General features: G+C 46.0%; 1 protein-coding gene across 22 annotated transcripts in view; it reads right to left on the bottom strand.

Moving 5' to 3' along the window:
• Positions 1–26278, bottom strand: part of TCF7L2 (transcription factor 7 like 2) — a 175785-nt gene that overhangs the window by 94484 nt on the left and 55023 nt on the right. For all 22 annotated transcript variants that reach the window (XM_035329663.1, XM_035329664.1, XM_035329669.1 and 19 more), the window contains exon 4: positions 17816–17917. In XM_035329663.1, coding sequence (XP_035185554.1) covers positions 17816–17917 — 102 coding nt within the window. The remainder of the gene's footprint in view (positions 1–17815; positions 17918–26278) is intronic.

Here is a 26278-nt window from a genome sequence, read left to right as displayed (position 1 = left end):
GGGTCTCCTGCACTGGGAAAAGGTACCTGCAGCCTGCGCGCAGGGTATGTGCCGCAGGACCCAGCTCAGAGAGGCATCTTTCCACCACTGAAATGGAAACTTAGAGGCCTGCAAAACAAATGTGGTGACTCAACTGGGTATAAGGGCTCGCTATAAAGTTCAGGAATTGGCCTGCACGTACTAAGTCAGCCTTATGGCTAGTGTGTGAGAAGGTTATTTGTGCTTTCTCAGGGGAATAAAGATATTAAATGACTAGCTCAGAGACACAAGACTAGCTGATGGCAGAGCTGGCAATAATAAAAAAATAAAAGCAGAGAATGACAAAAACAAACCCTGGCCCTTGTATTTTAATCCAAACAGGCCACGCCACACGAAACCAAGATTAGCATGGGCTCTCTAGTATCATTTAATACCTACCACAGACTCATTGTCTTCGCAGCTCCCAGCGCGGGCTCCGCACCACGCCCCACAGCTTTCCGCTGACGCCCCGGCATGCCTGCCCGACTGCAGCCCTGTGCCTGTGCCTGAGCCTCCCAGCCTTGGGCTGCACTCCTCAAGAGACCCGAAGAGCCAGGAACCCAGTGACACCACTGTGCCGGGCTCCTCTGAAACCATAAAGTTTTCCCCATGTGTTTCTACAGCCCGGTTTCGTTCATTCGTTTCAGGAGCAAGGCTGGGAGTAGCCACAGCCTGGTTGAACATTTAGGAAACGAGGCTCCTTCAGATATTCCCCCCCTCGATCCCATCCTAAAAGAGTTTAGCAGTGGCCCATCTGAAAATCTGCATCACCTAACAGAGGGAGCGCGCTGTTTGGCATCCAACGTCAGACAATTCTGGTATCTCAATCAAATTCTGGTTTGAGAAATGAGGCCTAGTCTCCATATGAAAAAGATAAATCAATCTAGAATACCCAAATGCAATTTTATAGGAGAGTATCTATTCAAGATCAAATACAGATGCAGAATCCACAACTTGAGATTAACAGCATCTTCCCGGGTTAGCTGAACCTACTTTGGAAGTGAATTACTCCACGTAGAGCGCCCTTGCTCTCTAACAAAAGCACCCTCCTGCGGGAGCTGCCCTAAAGTAACTACCCGAGAGCAAACCCGTGTGTAGTGGAGCCATTGTTCCCCGCAGATTGGAGCCTCTCACCGCCCTGTCCCTCCCTAAAAGCCATAAAACGTTCCCGACACAGACGGGCTGCCTTGCCTCACCTCACAGATCAGGGCTCCCCAGGCTGGTTGTGCTGCTGCTCGCAGCAGGCCAAGCGCAATGAGATGCCACCGTTAGATGAACAGCACCTCGCAGCCTGGATTTTTTCACCTTCACTGAAGGTTACTTTTTCTTGCTTCTTGGCCTGTTTTGTAAAACATCCGGCAAGCATATGTTAAAAGGAACCAAGGCAATCGGTGTCATCTCCAGACAGGGTCTCCACGGCACATCTTACAAGGCTGTGCGTGAAGCTTCCAGGGCTCGACAAGGAGCACCTACCTCACAGGGCAGCGCTCCCCGGCTGATTGCACAATGACAGCAAGCGCCAGGAAAACTCCACGTCTAATCTGAGAGCTGACACTGACTCATTGTGTGGGCTTGGGCAAACCACTTAACCTCTCTGCATCTCAGCTTTCCTGCCCATAAATGACAGTAACGATGCCGAGCTCCCTCTTCCCCCAGGGACTGATACAGAGCCTTGGTTTTGTACGGCACTTTGGAAACATGAAGTGCTACACAAGTGTTAAGTACCATTATCTGGAACATCCACCATCACCTCCACATACGTGTGCAGCAGATGCTGGTGAGAAGTGGTCCACGGGGAAGACTCCAGTCAAATTGAACACGTGCGTTTACCCCGAGGTGTCACCAGGAAAAGCACGTAAGGGTGACTTGAAGTCTCCTCCTCACAGAAACAGGAATGATTTCTTGCAGAGCGTTTACCCCCTGAAAGGGCACCACAGAGCTTTAGAGGAGCCCACTCATCCCTCGCAGACAGACAGGTACAGCTCTCCTGGTGACCGCCCAGCAAGAGGAGGGAGAGTGCTCGCTTTGGTGACTGTATCTGAAATCTGTGGCAATTTTCCATCACGCCTCCAAATACTCAACCAGAAAAACAGGAACATTTCTCTGAGCTCTTCTCTCCCACCTGTAACAGCACCGCATGGCCCTACCTCCCCAGCCTGGATCAATAAACCCAGGGCAAGCACAGCAACATGAAGCATCCAAACCCTCACACCGCCCTGCCTGTCTTCACTCCAGAAGATGGACGAGCAACATCCAGCTCTTACAAAGAGCTGGCAAACAGGACTGAGCCTGCTCCTTGCTTTGCTAGTTTCCCAGCTTCCACAGGTTGGATTTAGGTCCCGCCAAGCAAAGAGACATGATAGCACAAAAGCCAAGCTCCATGGGCCCCTCTGGGCACATCCTAGCGTGAGGGTGGGAGACAAAGCGGAGTGGATGCCCGGCTGCTTAGGCTTTATAAAAACCCGTGTTGTGGCACCCAACAACATAAAAGGACATACGTTAAAGATGTTGGTTCTTCTTGGACAGCTGAGCTGCAGTGTGCTGAAGGGCTACATGTGCTACATGTGTCCACAAAGAGCATTTTCATCAGTGTCCCCATCTCTCCCCACCTACAGGTTCACATAAACTAGAAAATTACCTGTTTGCTAATTGGGATGACTAGGAAAAACCGGCCTTGAAAATTACTGACAGCAACTAAACGGATACTTAGATGGGCTATACGGCTATCTAGAGGCCATCTCAGGAACATGTTCTGTGGTACCTCTACAAGTTGTTTCACGTGGACCAGCAGTTAACCTCTCAAGGAGGCAAGGAAGAGCAGGGAAGCAGTGAATCTGTTGAGCGCTATTATTATCAGTAATGAGTTTCAAATTGAAAGTGATGGTTATGCATGAATAGAAAGGGGTAGAAATTGCAAAACGGTGCTAAGGAAATACTTTGAAATACTAACGTTATTTTTTTTTCCTTCTGTGTTTATATAATGCACAAAACAATGGCAACCTGAGAAATTCATTAACTGTCAAATCTAACTGCTTTCTGTGACCATACACTAAGCAAAATAATTTGGTGGCAAGCTCACTTGCCAAGATGGTGAATTTTCTGCAACTACTGGAGAATCTTCATGGAAAATAAACCTTTATTAATTAAGAGTATCGTTTGCTGCTCCACACAGGGAACGGAAACACATCGCATGTTCCCCATGGCTGCGCAGAAGAGCTCCAGCGCTGACTGGCTCTGAAGAACTGCTCGTGGACGACCTCCAAGACTCAACGCTGAAACTCGTGCATGAGTAACAAACAGCATTTCAAGAAAAATCACGATCTCTTCAGTGATCATTAACTAACAGGAATCGCAATTCATTTGGCTGCACGAATAATTAATTAGAAATGATTAAATCCAGCTCTATTTAGGATACTTACCCGGGGAACCAAGTGCTACAACATGTCAACGACTTTTGTTTTCTACATCTCTGAAAGCAGTTATCAATTCAAAACACACCCAGAGCCAGATTTTCCACGCAGCACCTGGTGTGCATCTCAGTGCCCAGTGCCTCCAGCTTTGGCCAGCCTGAAAAGGGCAGCAACTCACTCTCCCGGCTGTGATCTGCACAGCCAGCCTTCTTCAAAGAGCCCGTGGACACTGTGGTTATTTTTACCCTCTTCCCTCTCTCCCATCAGTGCACAACGTACAGGGAAGCATTTGGGGAGCAACAGAGTACTTTTCCCTTCTTTATCACACTTGAAAGCGCATCTATCACCTAGAAATTTTGGGAGAAGCCTGTCCTTGAGCACAAGTTTTGCTGTGTTACAAGTTTCCAGTACTGACGGAGGAGGCAATTTCCTGCCTGGCAGGAAGACACGGAGCAGACCTCCCTCCGCTGCTCCGTCTCCTGTTGGACTGCAGCAGGAATGGCTGCGGAGGAAGGGGATGGGGGCAGGGGAACCAGAGGACTGAAAGCAAGAGAAAGTGCGGGGCTGCGAACATGCATCCAAACACAAAGCAGCCGGAGGATGCAGGGAAACAGAAATGGGATGCATTATTATTCCATAAATTAAGTTAAGGCAACCTCAGCACGTCCCAGACCTTTAATACCAGGCTGCTGTGCACCGAGCAAGTTGGCTTCCAGCCTGCAGAATGTTTCAACTTCACTCGGCTGAGGCGAGACCCACGTTTATTAAAACAGGTTTATCTTCCTGCAAATAAACCTCAACAGCTTTTGCGCCCTGAAGAAGCAACTTCGGTTTGTCGCCTCCCCCTCCGTGCCTCAGCCCACAACAAACCATACATTCAAGCTGTGATGAGTAAGGAATTACCAGGCGCAGCTCCCTGAACCGTGCCCACACAGGGCTGGTATGCAACAGGTTTCAGTGTTTGTTTTTATAATAAGTGAAGCAAAAGTAGTTTAAGACAACTCAGCTCCTCTTCTTGCCTCTCTCTTCTTTGAAGATGGTCTCTTATTTTGAGACTCAAGCAAAATTGTAAAGCGTTTAATAAAATAAAGGGCATTCCCTGACTCGGATTTCAGCCTGTTCCTAATAATAGATAACTTTAAATATTCAAGTTTGCCTCTGTTCCATGAAGAAACACTAATAAAAATTAAAATGCAACCTCCGCCTACACATTTTCCCCACTTTAACATCTACCTGTCCGCCTCGTAATCTAACTTTTGCTGGTAAAAAAGCAAAAGCAAAAAAAAAAAAAATCTTTCCAGAAACAAAGTAAAAACTAACCAAAATGTAAGCAGCATAAAGCTCAACTTGAACAGCAGACAAGTATGTGGAGAACAGCGTGACCTTTCCTTATCACCCACTGACATGCTTAATCGTTTCCAAACAAAAATGCTATTTTCTGCCACTTCTTCTTTCTGCAAGCACCTCCAGAGCCTGCCTGGCTGGTAAACAGTTAATCTCCCAATATCCCCTGCTGCCTGCGAAAAATCACGGAAACAATTGAGACATTGTCCAGTGAACAAGACTCCCAGGGACTGACATTTTTGTTTATGTCCCAGTTCTCAGCCTGTCAATTTTCACTACGAACGTTAAAAGCCCGGCTCGCACCAATACAGTCTGCCCTTGGCTGAAAAGGCTCCACTTCATTTATTTTATTAAAGCTATGGTCTGTTTATGATTCAGAGCTCTCCCCATCCGAGGACCTGCTGGTCCCATCCCCCTACCTTCCCTTCTGCCCTGCAATAGCCACTTCCTAACTCCGAGGAGACTTTGCAAAGCCTCTTTCAAAGAGAGTGTCAGGAAAAAAAAACCCGACACGTATGTTAAATACCGGTGTTGGTACTTTGTTGGGGTAAGGAAATGCACTACTGCTTCCATTTCTTTACTCTAGTCCCTTAAAATAGCTTCTGATTATTAACCGGGGTAGGGTAGAGGGGAAGGGAGTTGGATACCAACCCGGAGTGGCAGGAACTTCGAAAAAAAAAAGAAAAGAAAAAAAAAAATGAAAAAACCACACAGCCACTCCCGGTACCCAGCAGCAAAATAGAAAATACATGTAATGGAGTAAAACAAACATCTTGGAGCAAAGCAGCATTTTCGCTGTTGCTCCCTGGCTGCGTTTCCTGTCTGCGTTTTCATAATGACGGGAGCGTCAGGCCCAAAATACATCCCTCTCCTTCACCCCCGCCGCTCTCCCCCCATTCCCAGCACTTTTTTTTTTTTTTTTTCGTTACGCTCTCAATACTTTATCTCCATGAAAAGCACACACAGCGGTCACCAGCGTTTCCTGTTTGCCGAGTGTGCTTTAACTATATCACACCCTACGCTGCTGCGCTGGAATGCACAGCATATGGCATTGTGAAAGGGTTTACTGTCGAATAATGGCAGCAATGCAGTCCTGCTGGTTTATATCAAACCCTGTCACTCTCTTCACGGAGGTCTCTCTCTTGCTCTCCGAGAGGCGAGGTAAAACACACACGCACACACACACACCCCCCATGCTACTTCAAGCCTCACTTAGGACCTCGGCAGAAGCAGGATCAAGACCTGCAAAGTCAAGGCGAGATTGCAACTTATAAAGTTGTGACTTGCAGCCACTCGTGATTTGCTTCCACTCCCAGAATATCCGCAGGATGTTGCGTCCCTCCCCAGGTGTACGAAGGGGCCGTGAAGAAGTTTTTAGCTCCCGGCTGTGGCTGGTTCCTGTGGGCACACACAAGGCCCCGGTGCCAGCACCCAGCACAGGCTGTGGACCGCCGCGTGCCCGAGCCCCTGCCCCTGGGGTGGCAGGGCTGCGAGCCCCAGCGACCGCCTAAACCACATCCAGGAGAGCAGTTTAGTCTCTCCCTGCTTCCAAAAATCAGCACTGATATATTTGTTTACGAAAACATCCACTCAGAAGCCAAACACACGCCACCGCCTTTCACTTTGGGTCAAAGTTTCAGAAATGCATTCTTGTTAAATTGCTCAGAGGTTTATTTTTGTTTGTTCTGCGTTGTGTTTTGGTTTTTTGTTTTGTTTTGTTTTAAAGCAAGTTTAAAAGAAAGGGACTATCAAATAAATAAATAAAGTGCTGCTTCCAACTGCAGTCAGGTTTAACTAAGAAACTCACAAAGGTTATACTTCAAAGTCTTTTTTGTGCAGATCTTGAAATGCCTTCCCATGCCTGGATGCATTCGGCCAGCAGACGCTGAAATAAGGAGCAATACTTTTAAAGCCCATTGAAATGCACCCATCCACCCTCCCTTCGTAAAAGGATGCCTTATTTAACAGGCATTTATTATTGCTGAACTAGGGTTGAAAGTTCAGTGTCCTTATAGACCAAAATTATCAAGATTTCTGAGTTTGCAGCCCACGTTTAAGTCCTAATGAGCTATTGTACCACACTCACTGCTATTAACTCTTTGATGTCAGGGACTTGTGTTGCTCCTTTCGGAGTCTCACAGGTGTCCAAGGGAAAAAGTACAGGGCTCACCTGTACTAGAGGTGAACAACTGTATTTTTTGCCTTCCGTCCCCTCTGGCACAACAAGCAAAGAAAACAACAGCATTAAACATGCAGGCTGAAGACAGGATGACCCAGCGGTTAGGACTGTGAACTTGGAGCCTGGGGACCTGTACAAAACTCCCAGCTGTGTTTCAGTCTGACACACAGAACATGTTACCATTCCGGGAAAGGGATGTGAGGATGCAGTGCCCATCACACCACCCAAGTCCAGTGATTGTACCACTGCCCTGCCTCGCGCTGCATGGCCCCCACCTGCCCAGGACCTGAGCTCTTTGGGGCAACCACCCGCCTTCTGCAAGTAGCTTGCTTATTAAATCTTCTGGAACACGGGTAACAAGTGATAACAAAACGATTTTAAGTTTGCACCTAGCACTTTGACCTGCTCGTTTTGCAGTCAGAGCGGCATCACTAACAGGCCTGGGAGATGCTTGGGAAGAGGAAGGTCCGCAACTACCAGCCCCAGACAGAGGTGCCTGACCCCGGCTGCCAGCAAACAGGAGCAGGAGGGGGGTTTAAATGAAGAGGTATGAGCCCAGATCAGCACCCAGGAGAGGAGCAGCCAAGTTGGCCAGAAAGCCAACATGGTGCCAGGTCTGTGGCCATTCTCCTCTCCTGCCAGTGCTGGGGCTACTCCCTGACATCTCACCATTTACTCATCCCACAGATGCCCAAGCACTGCGATCTGAGGTGTCCAAACGGTCACCTACACAGAAACATGGCTTAACAGTCCATCTCGGTGTGAGTGGACACTCCCTGGACATGCTCCGGGCATGACGAGCAGAACAAGTTACTGCAGGGCGAGCTTCACCCTGGGCTTCCAGCAGCCCTGCCACAGGAACTGCCTGGGCACACACACAGCTCTGGAACTGATGTGGGAAACTTTGCCTTCAGTCCAAGTGGGATCTGCTGCCTCACGTTCACCCCTCAGGCAGCAGCTGTGGAGCAACTGGCATGCCTCGGATCCACACCAGAGCTTATCCCAAAGTAACCTGTCCTGGTCATCAGAGCCCTTAATGAGGAGCAGGTTATTTCATGTCCAGTGAACGACTTCCCTCCAAAGAGCTCAGCATGCCTGAAAAGCACCAGGATGGGGAGTCAACAGGGAGCAGGCTACAGCTTTAGCAATTCAGACTCCTGCTTGCTTCATATTAATTAACCATGGAGATGTAGACATGGCCAACAAGCAGCGAAAGTTCTGCCAACAGGGAAAGCTCTGGTGCACGGCACCCATTTTGGGTTTTCTAAAGATTCCCTGTGCTTCCACACAGCTGCTTGGCAGGAAAAGCATTCAGGGCTGTGTATGCAAACTAAGAAAGTTTTGAGGCTTTCAGATCCCTTCACTCTGCTCTCCTCCCTCAGTCACCATTTCAATTATTACAGGAAGTCACAGCCCCATAGCACGCAATGCTGATATCGCTGAGCTCTGCAGATGTACAATGGGACAGACTTGTGTTGTTTTGTCTTTCCTCTCCCAGACACTATCCTCTCGGTCAGGGGAGAGGACCACAGATTTCATGCATTTCCCAGTGAGTAACAGGAGACCAAAACCCTCCTTCATACTCAGAACATATAGTCTTAGCTCCAGGAAGAAATATATCACAAGGACAAGTTCCAAGGGAGAAGAGCTCAGGACATGCTATTCTGTCCCACCTTCCCTGTCCTTTCTCAGTACATGCTAGATGGGGAACAGGCCAAATCCATTACCATCTCTCAAGAAGCGTTTTTTGTTTTTTCATGCAGATGCTCAATTCCACTGTCCCTATTCAAAAAGCATCACTATACAAGAAAATACTTCGCGCACATGCTTAAATGCTGTCCTGAACATGGACAGACATCAGCTCATGTGTAATGATTTCTTGAACCATGGCCTAAAAAGTAAAAAGGAAGGGGAAGGGGAAGCTAGTTTCCACAGTAATAGTAGTTGAGAAGTCTTTGAGTCTTGCCAATAGGAAAAATGCATGTTAGAGAGCTGTTCCACTCTCCTAGGAAACTAGTACAGACCAACATCTTCCTGTAAGCCAGTGCAACAAGGCCTGGGGACACAGGCGAGTCCTTAATTTGCACTAAGAGCAAGGTAGAGAGTTAGGGTCACAAAGGGGCAATAAATAAATAAATACATAAAATAAAATAAAGTGCTGTGCTAGGATTTGGTTACTTCTTAGATCCATCAGAGCATCAGGGAGGCAAACCAGAAAGCCCTCTACCTCTGATGTGCACACATACATCTGTTCAAACCATACATGCGCCCAGGTTTGGTACCAGCCCATCACTCATTCTCTCTCTCCTTGAGAGGGGAGCCTGACTGCAGAGCTACCATTTGCTGGTTCAGCTCCCCAAAACTTCCCAATTCTGAGAGAGAAAAAATAAAGCACATCTGCCACAAGCATTCATGGACACATAGGGTCGTCTTAGAGCATAAAGAGCACTGAAAGTAACTTTCTTCTGAGGTCCAACATATGTTAAAACTTTAGGTTTAGATCTGAAAAACTACCTCTGTGTTTTTGTTTGTTAGTTGTTTTGTTTTTTTTCCCTTCAGGTCACATTGGGTGGTGGTTGTTTTTTTTTGCACACCTCTAAAAACGTGGATATGAAAGTCAGTGTCTCAAAATGACCCTGGGAAAGTTACTTCACATCTTTCTAGCTGCACTGGTAAAATGGAGGCATGAGCAGTGCTTCCCTGGCTCAGGAGATTCTTCTCATGATCTGATGGCTGATTTTGCTCACCAATCTGTCAAGTACAAGTGCAGCTTCAATGCAAGCTCCCCTGGAACCAGCCCTGGTTCCAGCCAGCCACAGAATCAAAAGCGAAGTCTGTTGTACAACATTTTCAGTGTAGTTTCATGAAACTAGGTACTGAACACTGTTTGGAGAAGAGATTAGGGGATTAGTTGTTTTATGAAGGCATCATTCCTAGCTTTTTGCAACATCTCTAATTCTTCAAAGGCTTTCCAAGGTGGGTCTGCCCCCTCCCTGTAGGTCTGCACAGGACCGAGCAAGCATTCCTCCTTCTCATTACACAGCAGCTCACTAAGCAGCTCCGGGTCCTTCTGCAGGAGAAAGCACAGGTGCATACAGTCTGGAAAGTGAAGTGTTTGATGAATAATCCAATCCCAAACCACCCGTACTGCTGAGAGGAGCAACAACCCTGGGCTTGAGCAACTCAGCAAACAAATAGTCCTGAGCCCAGCAATGCCAGCTTCCTTCCTCTCTTTTTAATGGTAAGTACGTGCTGTTTTCTTTACTACAGCACCTGGACACAGCACACAGATCTTGTTTAGACAGAAAATAGGAGGTTTCAGTTCAAGTGGGCTCATCTGCTTGGGGAAGTTTTTGTGCGAGGGCTCGAGCGTGAATTTAAAAAAAAAAAAAAAAAAAAAAAAAAACAGAACAACTATTTCGAATTATCTCTCTGTGTGGACACTCTCATTCAGCACTAAGAGTTTCTTTGTGTGATTTAGCTTAATCCGTTTCCAAAGCGGATTAAGTTAAACCGCACAAAGGGCCTCTTACTGCTGAATGAGAGTAGCCGCATGGAGAGATAATGAGGAATAGCTATTTGGAGACAGCTACTTCCACCAGTTATTTGGGCTTTTCCACCGGCCCAAGGCTATACCAGGAATGTAGCGATTCGGGCAAAAAAAGGTGTGGCAGCCTCATCGTCCCCGCTAAGCCTCCTGCTGCTTGCACTGCCGCCGGCAGGGCCTCTGGCTCCTGACCCAGCTGTGTGATTTAGTCCCTGTTCCCTCAGCTCCCACACGCATCCAGCCACGGACGGGCCATGTGGGGAGACAGACCTGTGGCCAGTGGCCACACCAGGCCTGCTGGCCTCGATTCACATCCTCGCTGATGCGACCAACACGGCCAGGTGGCTGCGGCCCTCATGTGGGGCCCAGGCTCGGCCCACTGCGCTCCCTTGGCTCCTCTCAGCACAGCAGCCATACTGCAGGAATGTGGGTGCCTAATTTTGGGCCCACGCTAGACCCTGCAGGCTAACCTAACGTGTGCTCCAGCACAACGCATGCTGCCTTGTGACTGAATCCTTTTCAAATCAGCCCGGGTTTCTCTATGCTAAAACAGCCTCTGAAGCCTCTTTCCAACATAGGTGTCTACCTTGAAATTCTGCTCTCTGCAGCTCTGCTGTACCCCAAACTAGTCAGAGAGGGCCAGGATTTAGATACTCGTTTGCATCACACTCAGGACACAATGGTTATTTTACAAACAGAATATACAAGAGGGAAGCCTGCAATAGACGCACATCCAGCCAAGCTGAAGACTGCATCATTTTGTTTTACTTAATGCTCTCTGATGAGCAAGTGTTTGCGAATCTCCACCCGTCAGCCAGAGCCCTGCGAATGCCCCACACCAGGTTCTCCATGCCCAGCCACATAATTCACAAGAAAAGGATGCTCTGCAGCCCGCACCAACACACCTACCCAGCTGCCTTCTCCAAGAGCACAGCTTAGGGTTGCCAGCTCCTAGGATTTTATAGCCAGTCCAGCACTACTTGCTATTTTTTTCTTAAAGCACAGTAGCCTTGAAGTCAAGCGTTTAGGGAAGAATCTCAGCCTCCGCTTACAGCACACAGCAAGCCCCTGAACTGCTGCAGAGAAAAGTTTGAGAATGTGAGCGGAGTATACCCTGCAGGCTCAGGAACCAGAGAACAAATAAAGAGAATACAAAATGTATTATTTAAGAAACAGAAAATAAACAAAAAAAAACCCACACCAAAAAACCCCCACCAATCCTCATGATCCTTTGAGGCCTGACTCATGATCCTAGAACAATTGGGGTTGGCAGTACTATATGTTTTACAGCATTTATTCACAGCTGAAATATCCCAACATCCAAACACTTCAGAGTTCCTGGAGCTGCTCGCAGATCTCTTGACTGCAACTAAGCGTGACAATTTGTCCCAGCTGCCAATCCAGCCCCAAGGTGTCTTCTGAAGGTGCTTTAGCGCTGAGTGATGTTTGCAGAAGCACTAAATCCCTGCTCACTTCACAGTAAGAGATACAAATCCGCACACTTCCAGAGTCTCAGCCTTCAAGCAGAGGGGTTGCCTCCAAACACTGTAGAGGGTGGACATCATACCACAGTGTAACAGTGATGCCATGAAGCAGTCCCCAAAAGCCTGGACTACTAAGCAAACTTATCAAGTTACCAAATGGCTGACTTTTTAGGAGTCCGCATTTCTTCTATGCTCTGCCGAAATGCAACTTTCCCACTCGTATTTAGTGAGTACTGAATATAACATGTGCTTTATAGGAAGCCATCCAAAATAGTTTTATTGGGCTGATGGTAGATAATTCTATACTTAGCACTACACAGTCAGGTTTGAACACAGATTTTTAAAATACAATCCTCAATGAAAAATCAAAAGGAATTAGTGGTGAAAGATTTACCCACAAAATTCTCAGCAAGTTTAATTTGTTCTGTGGCTGAATTCCATGCAGCTCTGAAAATCCAGAACAAGATGTTTGCACACTTTTGGGCATGCATTAATGAAACATCTTGTTTACTTTGCAACTGCCAGAGCAATTAGCTAAATAAAGTATAGAGCATTTAAAAAGCAGAGAGTCACTAAAGGAGTTTTCCAATTAAGTCTGCCTGGGTATTTCTGCATCATGAGTCTCCAGGACCTGTGTATCGGGTCCAAGCACCAAGGTGTGACCTACTGCCATCAGAGGCTGTTAGGGTGCCAGTACAGCTCAGACACCCTCTTGACCCTGGGTGTAGGCATGAAACACATGCAAACCCTTCCCACCCATCCACCCTTCACCCCACTACCACATTCCTGCAGCTCTCAACATGGGCTGCATCCTCAGGGGATTGCTCTGCACATCTCCACACAGGTGGATGTCCCTTCATGGGCACACATGGCCTGAAATCCCAGAACAGCTCAAGAGAGGAAGAACAGCCTCTCTACAACAAAATATTAAAGACAAACAAAGCAAGAGCTTTAAAAGCCTTCCCGAGGCACTGTGAGTGGAAGTTGCAAGATTGCACTTCTTGGCTCTATGCATGCAGGACTGCACTTGTGCTTGGATGTGTCCTATTTCTGGCCTGGAGCATTTGATGGGACACAAGGTAAACCTCGAAATCTATCACCTTTGTGAAATACTTGCAGGTATTTGTCTTTTTTCAGAGTGCCTAAGTGTGAACCACATGAGACTGAAAGAAATTAAGAAGGGAGAGCAGACTGCACAGCTTTGACTCTAAACGCTCTGGGAAACAACTCCTGATCCCCCCAAACTAAACTGCCCAGCAGCCACAGACACGCTCTCCACACGTGTCGAAGAGGTTGAGAACAGAGAGTACATTTTTGAGATGGTTTTGCCTTAAGTTTTGCTTGTCATATTATGTTTTGAAAACACATTTTCACCTCCTTAAGCAAAAAAAAAAAAAAAAAAAAAAAAAAAAAAAAAAAACAGATACACTACTGCACAGTGATTCTTTGTTCTTGGCGATTCAGTCTACTTTATGGCTGTGTTCATTACATATTAGAAAACCCAGGCCAAATAGTACTAGAAGTCCTCCCCCAAGGTAACATTTACATTTACTTCAAAAGGCCTCCCTGCAGAAGAAAATGCAGGATTTTTTTTAAAAACCTTTAACTGATTTGTAAGAAATATACTGTACCAAACCACCACCATTTTGGGTTCAGACTATTTTTGCCTGGTACAAAGAAAGCTAAAAGCAAGTCTTTGTGCAGCTGAGACAGCAGGAGGCACGACCCAGGGAACGGCCTTCACCCATCCTCCTGCCCAAACCAGGGTACAGCTTAGTCAGAATATTTACTTTGCAGAGAACAGGGAAGAACAGCCCTGCATTCCGACGGTCTTAAGAAAAACATATACAGATAAAAAAAGGTTTTAAAGCAACTTGCTTTCTGCAGCGAGCAGATCTTGGGAGATGCTCATAGGGATATATCACGCGTTTTTTCACTTGCCTGTCCACACTTCACTGGAAAGTTTTCAGGCAAGAATCCCGTTCCTAGGGTACCCGCACTTCATCTTTATCACCACAGTAGCTCAAGAAAATGGAATAGATTAGATACATGTTGAACAAGGGATTTCGAGGCAGCTAGCACCCTACTCGTTTAGAGGAACGCACAACCCACACAGCTGGGGTCTGCTTTACACCCCAAAAATTTATTTCTTAACAAAATCAGAGGTCAGGGAAAAAAGAGGGGGAAGGGGGGAATTAGCCATAAGAACCTTTCAAATCCCAGCCTCATAATAGTACTATCCACAGGCTGAATTCAAAATTTTGACCTAGCAAGCTTAATAGCATACTATTAAAACAATTTCTCCCCAGCTTTCTTTCACCTTTGGACACAGATAAGCAGCATGACTGTGCCAAAGCAAGATGCAAGAGTCTTATAAGACAAGTGAAGCACCTAAATGCAAATAAACACACTGGTCTTAAATGGAGCCTCATGCTGTACCTTCCTCAAGACATGCTGAACATAATTTCAGTTTAATATTCTGTTTCTCATTATGGACCTTGGAGACTCTCTCAAGCACCATGAAAAGCAGTATTAACCCAGCCCTCAGCACTGGGGGCAATCCAGCCAAATTATTCATGCTGGTCTTTTGCTTCCATTTTCGTAGTCTTAACTTAATGTTCTTAACCAAATCTGAAAGGAGCAGGGCTTACAAGTAGTATAGACTTTACTTAAGACATTATAGACAGCCATGTTCTGCAGTCCTGAGTCATTAAACTAAAAACTCGCGCTGAAGCCAAGGGGAGTTTCATCGAAGCTGGGCGTAAAAGCTGCAGCCCTGACACAGAGCTCGTGTTAATCAGAGCCAAACACTGAGAAGCAAGAACGTTAACAGAGAAAAGAGAAAGGAAAAGGGAAAGGAAAAAAAAAAAAGAGAGAGAGAGAGAGAGAGAGAGAGAGAGAGAGAGAGAAGGAAAAAACACACACACTTTCCTTCCCTCTCTTTGTAATCCATCTATAAAGATTAGGCTCAAATCCTGATTTCAGAGATATGGGAAAGATAAGAAATGATTTGCAAGTGTTAGCGTTTTGCTGTAGATCTTCGGGGCAGCACAACGGATTTCAGGAAGAAAAACTGGCATGGATACACTTGGCAGGTAGACAAGACACAGCAGCGTGGGTGGAGAGCCCATTTCTATCCTTATAGGTTACGCGTTACAGCCATGAAGAAACATAAGCATGCCCATGAAATGCCCCTTATCATTCCATAAAAAGATTACGTGCATTTTCAGCTACGTAGAACCGGGTGCAGAGCCTGCTGCAAGAGCAGCCAGGTCCCAGGTGCTGCGGGCACGCACAGCAGCGATGAGCCGGGACACCACAGAAACCTGACACATCCCCAGCCAACTGGCATCCGCAGCCACTTCATCTGCTCTCCACCACCGCCACCTCCCCCAAATGCCATTACCTACTCTAACTTTATTTACCAAAATAAAAAATATATATATTTATATTTTTTTTAACTCCGCAGAGTGGACGTAGCCTGGGGTAGATGCCAGGAAAAAGGGTGGAAAAAGCTGCCTTTATTTATTTAAACAGAACAAGGCAAAACAGTTTGCTGTTAGAAATAAACATTAAACCTTGCAGAAACTGCCCCCCCACCTCAAAACCCACCGCTCCCCCACCTCGCTCCATCGCCTCCTCTCCCCTTCAACATTGTAAGTAGCACAAAAGATCACATTACAAATGCCAGCTGTGGCTCTTTTGGAAGGTGGCCTCCATCTCGGAGGTAGTATATGTTCCTCACGGCCTAAGTGGTTGCTATGGTAAATATGCTTTTTATTGAATAGCAGAGTGAAACAGCTTTTAAAGAGACCCACAAGAACCCCATAAATGGTCAAAATACACAGCAGATCAACCTCAGCCTTCCTGGAAACAGGTTTCTCTTTATTTTCCAAAAGGATCCTGATTTTTGAACGGGCAGCACCCTTTTTTGTGCATGTGTGCCCGTGCTGTCAACTCATCTCCATCTCGCCCGCACCCTCTGGAGGGGCTGGGGGCAGCGGTGATGCTGCGAGCAGGGACCCAGCCAGCCCCGGCATGACGAGCCCCTCGGGCTTTCAAAGCGAAGCCCGAGGGGCAGCGGAAGGTGCTGGTGATGCCCAGCTCTGCTCCCCACCACATCTGCCTGCTGTCCCATGCTGCAGCCAACTGAGAAAACCCTCCTGCTGCCACGCAAAAGCCTCCCGCAAAGCCGTGCCCCCCCAGCAGGCCCGGGCTGAGCTCCCAGCTCCAAAGCCCAGGGGAGAGCTCCCGCTTCCAGCCCTACTCCTCAGTCAGAGCATTCAGAAAGAACTAAAATCAGGAAGTTGTTTTAGTTCCTTTCTTACTAGGAAGAAGGTAATGGCAGGTTTTGATGGCTGCACTGTTCTAAATAAGCAGCCAAACATCTATTCTCCCATTTCTTCCTTCAGCGACAGCCCAAGCGCACAGGAAGGCAAAACAAAGTCACTCTGAAAAACTGAAGCAATCAGTGCTTTGACTAAGCAAGTACCAGGCCTGTGCTCATCGCTCTGCCATACCGAGATCTATTTTAGAAGCTACGGAATCTGGAAGATGGGGTACTTTTTTATTTTCTTTTTCTTTTTTCTTTTTTATTTTAATAAAAAACTAAGGCACTCACAGCAAAGGCCTGGCACTTCTCAACGCGGAGACAACAGAATAACAAACTCCTTACAAACGTTTACTCTGATTTTAAATTTCTAACAGAACAAACGTGTGTCTTGTATGATCTGTCAACTACGTCCACGTTAGATTTTATAACAAAAGAAAAAGAACAAGCGGTGTTCCTTGGGATTCACTTTGTCATCCATTAATCATAAAAAAAAGGGTTTTAAAAAATCCAAAATTTGATGATAGAGTATTACTGAAGAAATATTCTAACCTGCTACATGCCATTTCTCCAGAGGTATATTCCCCAGGTGAACACTCAGACCTAACAGGCCCCGTTAACGATAGATTGTGCCAAAACTGGCCATAGATGAGGATGGGCAAATGAATACTGCCATTCTAGCATAGTGTCATATAAACAGTTTTTTTTAAACCTGTATGGAAGCTATTTTAGAAAATAAAATCAACCCCCCCAGCCCTCTCTAATGCAAATTTATACTAAAGATTTCAAATTCAACTTTTTTTTGCAATAGAAATAAAAAAAAAAAACACCTGAGAGGTTAATAAAAGAACGTTATCATTACCAATTATTACCAATGCTACTCACAAACTACTTACAAATTTCTTTGTATTTTGCAGGCAAGTAGTAAACATCTGATAACACTTTTTATACTAAATGAGAAGTCATCACAATGCAAGTAAGATGTGCTCTAGGTGAGCTTGACTCCAGTGACCCTTCCCTTCACCCAGGTAGAATGCTGACCAGTTCTCACAAAGCTTCCCTCAAGATTTTGCAATACGAATAGATACATATATATGTATATATAATTTATAAAGCAAAGAGTATAGAACAGGCTTGGGTTTTTGTTCCTTTTTTTTGGAATGAAGCGTCTCTTCATTCATTTCAGTTCAACATAGTCACATGTATAACCAATCTGATCGGACTTCAATTCCACTAAATAATCCTGCAGTATGTAATTTTAGAGCATTTTCAACTTTGTGCTCTCCTAAGAAGCACGGAGCTAAGCATAATGAATGATAATTTCACAAACAGCCGAGGAATAGAATATATATTCCCTCCTTTTACCATGGGCTTGTTCGGGTTTGTTTGTTTTGAATTTTTCAGTTCACATAAAAGAAAACTGGTGGCAATCAATGCGATTAATGTCAAATCCCCCCCTTTTATTTTTTAAACAAAGGAAGAACATCTTCTGCGTTTACTTACAACAATGTGTGCTGGAGATGGAGACCTAGCATCCTTGAGGGCTTGTCTACTCTGAAGGCTCCCTGCCTGAACATCAAGCAGTGGCCATTTCATCTGCAGATACTGGATGGAGGAAACAAAAATGGGAAAAGAAAAATGAGTTCAGAAAAGAAAGGCAAAAAAAAAAATAATAATAATAAAAAAATATCTTAGGTAACATGGGCAAAAAGATACAAATTAAAACGTATGCAAGGAACAGAAACAAAAATTAAGAGGACTTCACATGTTTGTGGAGACAAAATCTGTCTAACAATTTCATGCCACTACATTAAAGTTTAGGAATAAGAAAACACAGCAGATTGCAAAGACAATATTACATTAATTTTATTAATCATGACAAATCTAGAAGAGGAATAAAAGCCACACATAAACAAAATACCAAAACCATGGAGAGGATGGGCCAAGGGAGGGGAAGGTAGATTATCAGTTTTAGGAGAGGGAAAACACCTATTGCAGGTTAAGAATAGAATCTCTGTATTTAATGGATCATTTCTCAGCCTTCTTTCAATGCATGTACCACATGAACTCCTCCAACTTCACAACACTGTGCGAACCCTAAAGGCAGAGGTCTGCCTGAAAAGCAATGTGACCCCATAGCACTGCTAGGTCTTAGACCTATTTTCTCTCCTTTCCACCAGTTCTGGAAGTCACCATTGGTTATTTTCTTCTTGCTCATCAGCAGCAGGAGAGAAACTTTCTGAAGAACAATCCCTAAGGGACTTGCACAGTGTAACTTAATTACATGGCCAAACGTAATAAGCTCTCCAGTTGATGATGTCCAAGACAGAATACGGCCTGGTGCATTCACTCTCAGCTGCCCTGGCCAGGCGCTCAGGGGCAGCCAGAACCTATTTGTGTCACTGCCATTGGCAGATAGTCTCAATACACTGCCAGTCTGCAGCATAGGGGGGCGTTGATTCAGAAAGCAAAACAAACAACAACCACCATAACTGCTCTTCAAGAAGAAGCTGAATGTTCCCATGGACTTAACCAGCACCAAACACCAAGTAAAGCTCCTGCTCCGGAACATGCCTGTCCTCCCACCACACTCAACCAGATCGCCCAGTGAGCACAAGGCTTCCCCCAGAGCTGGTGCCCACCTTGCTGCAGCCGCACAGCACTCTGTTCTCACCAAAATCAGTCCCGCAGAGAAATGAGTGAGCCCCAAACCACTTCCATGCAGCACAGATACAATTACTGCCCCAACTTTACTCTCCATGTGGTGCAGCACTGTGCCAACAGTTAATATATGATCTCTAAAAGCCCTGTATTATGCTGGAAGAAATGCTTACTGCCACATACCTTCAGCCCCCTCCCAGACCTAAGAAAAGCAGCTGTATACGTAGATCTGACCACTGCAGATAGCACTGGACTCTGATTGGCCTAACAAATCTATTCCTAGAAAATATCTAGAGAAATAGTTATGTTTACCCATCACTTCTTTTCCTTAGGTAATCTTGAAGGAGAACGACGCACAATCAGTCCCTGCCACTCCAGGCTAGCAGCGGAAGCTGTGTCTAAATCTCAGTGAGGGAAGGAAGGAGATCTGGTTCCATGCTTTCAGCACATCACTGTCACATTTGCTCACGTATGCAAAACATTTGCGAGCATGCAAGGCCAGTTTGCTGCAAGACCCTAGGCACCGAGGTGACCAAAAGCAGGAGGATGCATTCCCATTTCCCATCGCTTGGAGGGCCTGAGATTTCTGAGCTACTGGAATGCAAATAAACAAACCCATACTCTGGATTTGTGCCCCTTTCGAGTTCCTCAAGTTCCAAGAAGTCTTGTTTTTATTCATCTTCACATTTGGGATTTGTGCAATGTGGACCAGAATGTTTCAGCACTTCTTAAAAACAAGAAATAAAACCCAAACAAACCAGAACTAGCCTACCGTAAGTGGCATTGCTAACTCATACGACTTGATTGTAAGCCTCCAGGTATTTGATTGCTTGCATCAAATCCCTGCTCTTCAATATAGGTGACCACAACATAAATTTAAAAGTTGAGATTACATTAATATAACTTTCTAACCCTTTGTGGTTTCAAAGAAATGCTTAAAAACGCAACCCAAGTGCACAGAAAATGAACCCAAAGCCTAGGCTGACTGAGAGCTTCTTAACTTCAGGGGAAATCTGATACATTTCAGATTTGCGGATGGCACTACTGAACAAGTCAACTGATATGTTTTTGGAAGTCCATCAGTTGTGTTTCACATGCAGTGGCCATAACACCACCACGTAAAGGGGCATATGAATTTGCAGAATGGCACAAAGGCTCCCTAACGGCTGTCCGGGTGGCTCACAGCGACTAGAGGCTTCCCCGGATATTTCAGCTGGGGAGTGAAGTTATCAAATGCTAGTAAAGCCAGGGTGTCATTCTAGAGACTGCATTTGTCTTTTCTTCCAAGGAAAACATCCTCACAGAATGTCTGCCTCATGGTACATGACTGTTTTGGAGAGTGAGAAGTTGCTTCTACCACAGCTGAAGCAGCCAGCTTGCTGGAAGTGGCTGGGAAGCCATCGTCCAACAAAACAAACCAACCGCACTTATTTTTCCATGACCACTCCAGGCTCACGAGCAACTCTGGAATATTCCTACAAACCTGGTGATCCGTGAGGGAGCTCAGGTCAGCGGCTGCCCTAAAAGACAGGCCAAGAAATGCGTGGGCTTCTCTGAGGCTGTCCCCAGGGGCACACCGAGAGGCACTGACAGGGCAGCGTGAGCAAGCTCACATCAGACCCCGTCCAGCCAGTAATTACTGCAAGGATTATAAAGCCTCCAGGACTGTCAGCTCTGCTTTTTTTTTTTTTAGCTCTAAATTCCCAGAAGAAGAAACAGGGCAAGACAGCGTGATTGTTCCTGCTTTGCCTCCATCTCATGAGAGCCAAGAGAGACAGCTCAAGAAACTTCAGGAAGAGCTTACCGTTACTTTGCTTGTCTGTGTTGTAGACCCTCACGGTTTGGGCTCTCAGTGAAGTCCTCCCGTTACCCACCCCTGCCAAAGCAGGTCCAAAAGCCTTCCAGCTCTAATGCTCAAACACAGCCAAAGCCACTTCGCCTCTGGGATGTAACCAGCCGTGAACGCCTGTGGCATCCAGCATGAGCTGGGCTCCATTTTGCACACAAAATGACAGCTTCCATGGCCAATATGGAAGGGGGGGAAATAAGTAGATAAACAAACAAAATAAACAGCCCTCACAGAAAGCAGGAGGGCATGAAGATCAGTATGCAGCTTCCACATCTCCCCCAGGAGGCCGGGCTCCAGCACCCCGGCCCCACCGAGAGGCAGATGTCCTCTGCACCAGGTAGACACGGAGGGCTGGGGCCTGCCTCAAGCTGTTGGGCCGACAGCTTCAGCAACAGGATGCTGCTGGCCACTTGCTGGCTCTGCAGTGCCAGCCCCGTTGATAAAGTACAAAATATTAGCATTGTGTAAGGTGACGAGCCCGACTCGAGGGCTCCTCATCCAAGAATTGTCATGCCTGTAACACAATATTGATGTGGTGGCTTATAATTCTTACTTTACATAAAAGCTTCATTGTGTGCCAAATTCAATCTCCACAGGCTACCTGAGCCACAGATTTTTACGAGTCTACATTTCAGCGCTGCGAGTCTACAATACACATAATTTTCAATTATGTTAGGGCAGAACAGGATCACTGCCTATATAACATTACTGGTTGGAGGAAATGAGACTCAGCCCTACTGCCGAGCGAGCTAACCGAATCCAGATGGCGGGCAGAGCGCGGCCCGACGGAGCTGCGGCGAGCGGCCGCCCTCCACAACTCTCTCTTTCACGACGGAGGGAGATGGCAGCCCACACCCCGGCCCCTCGGTGCTGGGGCTGGGGGCGAGGGGGAGAGCCCCATCGCGGTGCCCGCGTGCGGTGCGGTGCGTGGGGAGGGCGAGGGAAGGGATGGGATGGGGGCGGGAGGCGTGATTGCTTTTGCAGGTTTACTAGGGCTGCGCTACGCTCCGATTTTCTTATTAAAAAAGAGGAAAAAAAATAAAAGTCAAGCGCTATTACAGCAGAGAGGTAAATCCTTTCCTTCCTCAAGCGACTAAATAGCAGGAAATCCTATTCTCTTGGCCCTAAATGCAGATTTGAGCCAGACGGTTCCTCTGATTTGCAAGGAGTCCACAAAAATTTGAGGCCGACTTTCCCAGCCTCTGAGGCTGGGTTTGCATTCCTGCACCGGAGGGGAAGGGCAGGCGGGGGAAGTTCCCACCGTCCGCTCGTGCGAGCGCCGGACACGCGCTCGCTCCTCTCCGGCATCCCTCTACGTGGAAATCGCGCCTTGCCTGCGCAGACACCGGGCTTTTCAACAAGTTAACCCTAACAAATCTGTGCAAATTTTTTCGGAGCAAAACTGTTGAAACGGGCTCCGCTGGCCTGCTTTTAACATTTTTTAAAATAATGTCATCTTGGCTTGAGTAGTTTATTCCCTGTTTAACAATATGATCTGATGGGGATCATTAGCATGTGTGTGTTTAAAAAAAAAAAAAAAAAGTTTTATGGCAAGCCTCAGAGAGCTTAAGCAAAATAATTGTTAAGCTCCAGGCCTCTGCACAAAAATTAAAATACGTATGGGGTGAGCATACTTGAGAGAAACCAAAGCTTTTAAAAAGGCTGTTAAATTGTCAGCACAAGGAAAAAGGCAAATGATTTGAACTGCCCAGATTTATTTATATTTTTTTTTTAGAAGGGGGGAAAAAGAAAAAACAACCCTTCACTGCTAGGAGCAGCACGTCCTCACCTCCCATCTGCAACCGGCAGGTCCTGCAAAGCAGGGACCCACCAGGAGCAGCTCAGCACAGGTGTCCATCCATTCCCCTCCCCCCCCAAAAAAAACAATCAAAGAAGATGGGAAAGAAACATGTTTCCCAAGATTTCATGGCAGTGCTGGTCAAAAGTAGCTAAAATCCACTTGCAGGACTGGAGGAGTTGACTGGAAACTCTTACTCATTGCCAGCGTCCCCCAGCTCCAGGGCTCGCAGAAGTGCAGCCACAACGAGAGGGATGGCACAGGGCTTGCAGGTGTTTCCTGCATTGGTGTCCGACCTGGAGCTGCTCCCTTGTCACATTATTGTTTTCACCACTGGAATGCCCTACGAGTGACGTCCCAGAGCATATAAATACAAAAACGCAATTAAAAAAAAAAAAAAAAAAAAAAAAAAACAGTCCATGTTTTTAAACAAGGAAAGCTGCACAACACTTTCCAGCTCGGGTTTCCTGCAGCTGGTGCTTATTAGCTCCCAGGAACTGAAGCAAGCAGGAGCAGGGCTGCTGCAGTCAGAAGCCGCATGGTGCCACAGCCCTCTGACACCTCTCCCAGACATATCGGAGCATGTTCAGTCTGAGCTCTTCCTGCCTCTCAACACACCACACAAACCGACAGATTCCTGACCCTAATTTTCCTCCCTTGGCCAGCACTGCAGGAGCACTTGGAAGCACCCATCTGGATGCCAACTTTGAAGCTTTCAGAGTTTTCCCCAATATTTAGCTAGCAACTCGCCTGGGGGGCCACCTAGGCAAATTTTAACTAAAGATAATCCAGTAGTAACTCAGGGGGCTGAAATTACGAGGGGATGTCTGAGATTTAGGGGGAAGGCAATAGCAACAAAGACAGAGCTTAACAAGACTATAATTTCTCTTTGCAGGAAAGAAAAGTAGTTCCAAGAGGATACCATCTCGGTGCCTACGATGCAAGGACTGCAACCTACTTGTGTCCCCACTGCAGTCAGAAGGGCTTAAATGGGATTCAGAACCAGAACCCTCAGCTTGTTCTCTATTAGTTAGATGGATCCATCTATCCACCTCCATCCATCATTTTTGCCCTCAGTTATCACCTTGCTTGTAAGGGTGTTCAGTGTGAGAACAACATAAACTACCAGCAAATGACTAACTGAAGGAGATTGCTACAGAAACTTTACAAGGGTGTCTTATTTCTTGCAGATCTGCAATGTCTGGAATTTTTCATATGAAAAGTAATAGACACCACCCACAATGTTCAGCCCCTCTGCAGAATATGTAATATACCACAGTGAAGCACAGGGGAGCTGCTAAAAATGAGAGTAACAAGGCTTGTATCAATGAAGCTGATCCTTTCCCACAAAAGGTTCCCCTACCTCAAGAAATGAAAGCACGTTATTGTAAAACATGCATTTATCACACATCTCCACTTTAAAAATTAAAAAATAAAAATAAAAAAAAAATCACCCTTTAAACTATTGCAACACTGCAAAAATAAACGATTAAATAAAAATATACAAATAGGGGGAAATTAGTACAAACACACACACACTAAAGGAACGGGTAAGTGGTTTATACCTGAACAGATAGATGCACAGACAACATGTAGCCCTCTTCCCAGTTTAAAATGTTTATTCACCAGCACTAGTATCAGCCAGACCATCTTGTGATATATTCCTGAACAAGGCACTTCTATTGCCTTGAATTTCCCAGTTATTGAGAGCTCTAGTGACCTTGTCTCCTTCCCTTCCAGTCATGCACACAGAGTCCCTGAAAAGGGGGCCTTGAGTTGCCCATTTTAATATTTTGCCTGTGCCTTTGTCACATTGCTGAAATGCTTCTTAGGGCATACAAAAGGAGAACGCAGAGTCCACCACAGCCTGAAAATCACAGAAACGTGTTAGCGTTTAAACAGTCTCGGATCATCTCAAAGGAGGGATGCTAGAGAGCAGAAACCCTGCGAGCTGACAGTGCCTCACTGACGCCATGGAGCAGTCTGAGGCTGTGGGCGAAGCTCATGCCGGCTGTGGGGTGGGACAGGGCACAAAGGAGTAGCTGGAGCCCCACGGGCACCTAAACGAACACCGTTCCCTCTTGGGTGAGCCGTCAGACCGAGGTGAGATGGAGGAACACCCCAGAAGCACCGAAGCTTTTTCCTGACCTAATCATCAGGCCCCATGCCCCCACAGAGCTCTTATCCATCATCCTGGATGAGCTGCTACACAACAGCTACATCCCAGGACTGCTGCTGCATGTCACAGCTACTGGTGCTGCCTTTGTCTGCACACTGGTAAGGGCACAGAGGAGACTGCTCCAGGAGAGCGCTAAAGACAATAGCCAGCAGGTCCTCAGAAGCATCTTTAAAAATTAACACCTACGAAAGTTCAGGAACATTCAGATAATTATTTGCTCATGAGGAAATGGATGAAAGGTATTCTTGCCATTGGTTTTACTGAAATACCCAAGTAAAATTGTTTTGCAAGGTTGGTAGATGCCAGTGGAGTTCTAGGATTTTGACACGGGGCATGAAGAAGCTAAGGCTAATCAGCTAATGCAGGAATTAAACTTTTTTTTTTTTTTTTTTTTTTTTTTTTTTTTTTTTAAGACTTACAAGAGGAAGAGCGTTCATGTGACACAGCAGCACAGCACTACTTTCTGCAGTTCACATGGTATCTCAGCAGAACAACTACAGGCAGTGTTTCTTGATCACGGGTGGAGCTTGGGAAAGCACCATTACTTCTTTCACATTTAATTTGAAAGCCTCCACAGCCCCACTGCACAAATCAGCAGGCTGCTTGAGTACTTTACAGATGTCTACAAAATACTGTTCCAAAACACAGGCACAAATAAAAGCATAATTTCACTCAAGAAACAAGAACAATTTTTTTACCTACGTACTTTTAACCCAGAAAATAAAAATAATAAAAAAAAACTTCATCTTCAAACTATTTTCCCCAGATTTTCTCTGCAACCTGTTCTGTTCCACTCAAGCATAGAGATTCCATTAGAGAAAGAATGGGACAGTCATGAAATCTCAACAAAGTCTTTCTGTAGATACAGCTTGTTTAGAATCAGCAAAGCTAACCCAGCTCTAAGACTCGCTGAACAATTTGATGTACAGACCCACATTTAATTTCTCCTCCTGGCAATCTCCCAGAGAGTGAGAGAACAATTGGTAACCAGTGTTTGCATGAAGTCCAAGAATGCATTTTATGGTCTATAAAATATAATTCCTTTCCTCCCCATTAAATAAAGACAGTAAAAATATCTGACAGCATGTTAGGGAGAGAGATCACGGCACTGGACTACCTCCATTATAGCAGAAGGGCCGCTCCAGGGGAACCTTGCCTCCCTTAAAACTTTCCAGCTCTGTTAAGAACCTGACTCCATTTGTAAGGGAGGGACTGCAACTTTAAAGCTTTGCAACTACCTTTTTTTTTTTTTTCTGAAAACAACAAAACAAAAGAAAACAAGGAGAAAAAACACACACACAGCTCAGTGGTAAATCAGCCTGGTTCTGCTTTAATACTGCAGAACACACCTGCCCTGTCCTGCTCCCCTCATCTGCCCTGGTGCATGTATCCATGCCCCAGGACAGTGGGGTGTGGAACAAAAAGGGCCCTCCAAAAGAGACCTCCACCTTCCCCTCCACTCCATCACTCAGTAGGAGC

Source organism: Oxyura jamaicensis, chromosome 6, assembly GCF_011077185.1.
Source record: "Oxyura jamaicensis isolate SHBP4307 breed ruddy duck chromosome 6, BPBGC_Ojam_1.0, whole genome shotgun sequence".
Lineage (NCBI taxonomy): Eukaryota > Metazoa > Chordata > Aves > Anseriformes > Anatidae > Oxyura > Oxyura jamaicensis.
Note: the sequence above shows the minus strand (reverse complement) of the source record. Positions and strands in the feature narration are given on the sequence as shown.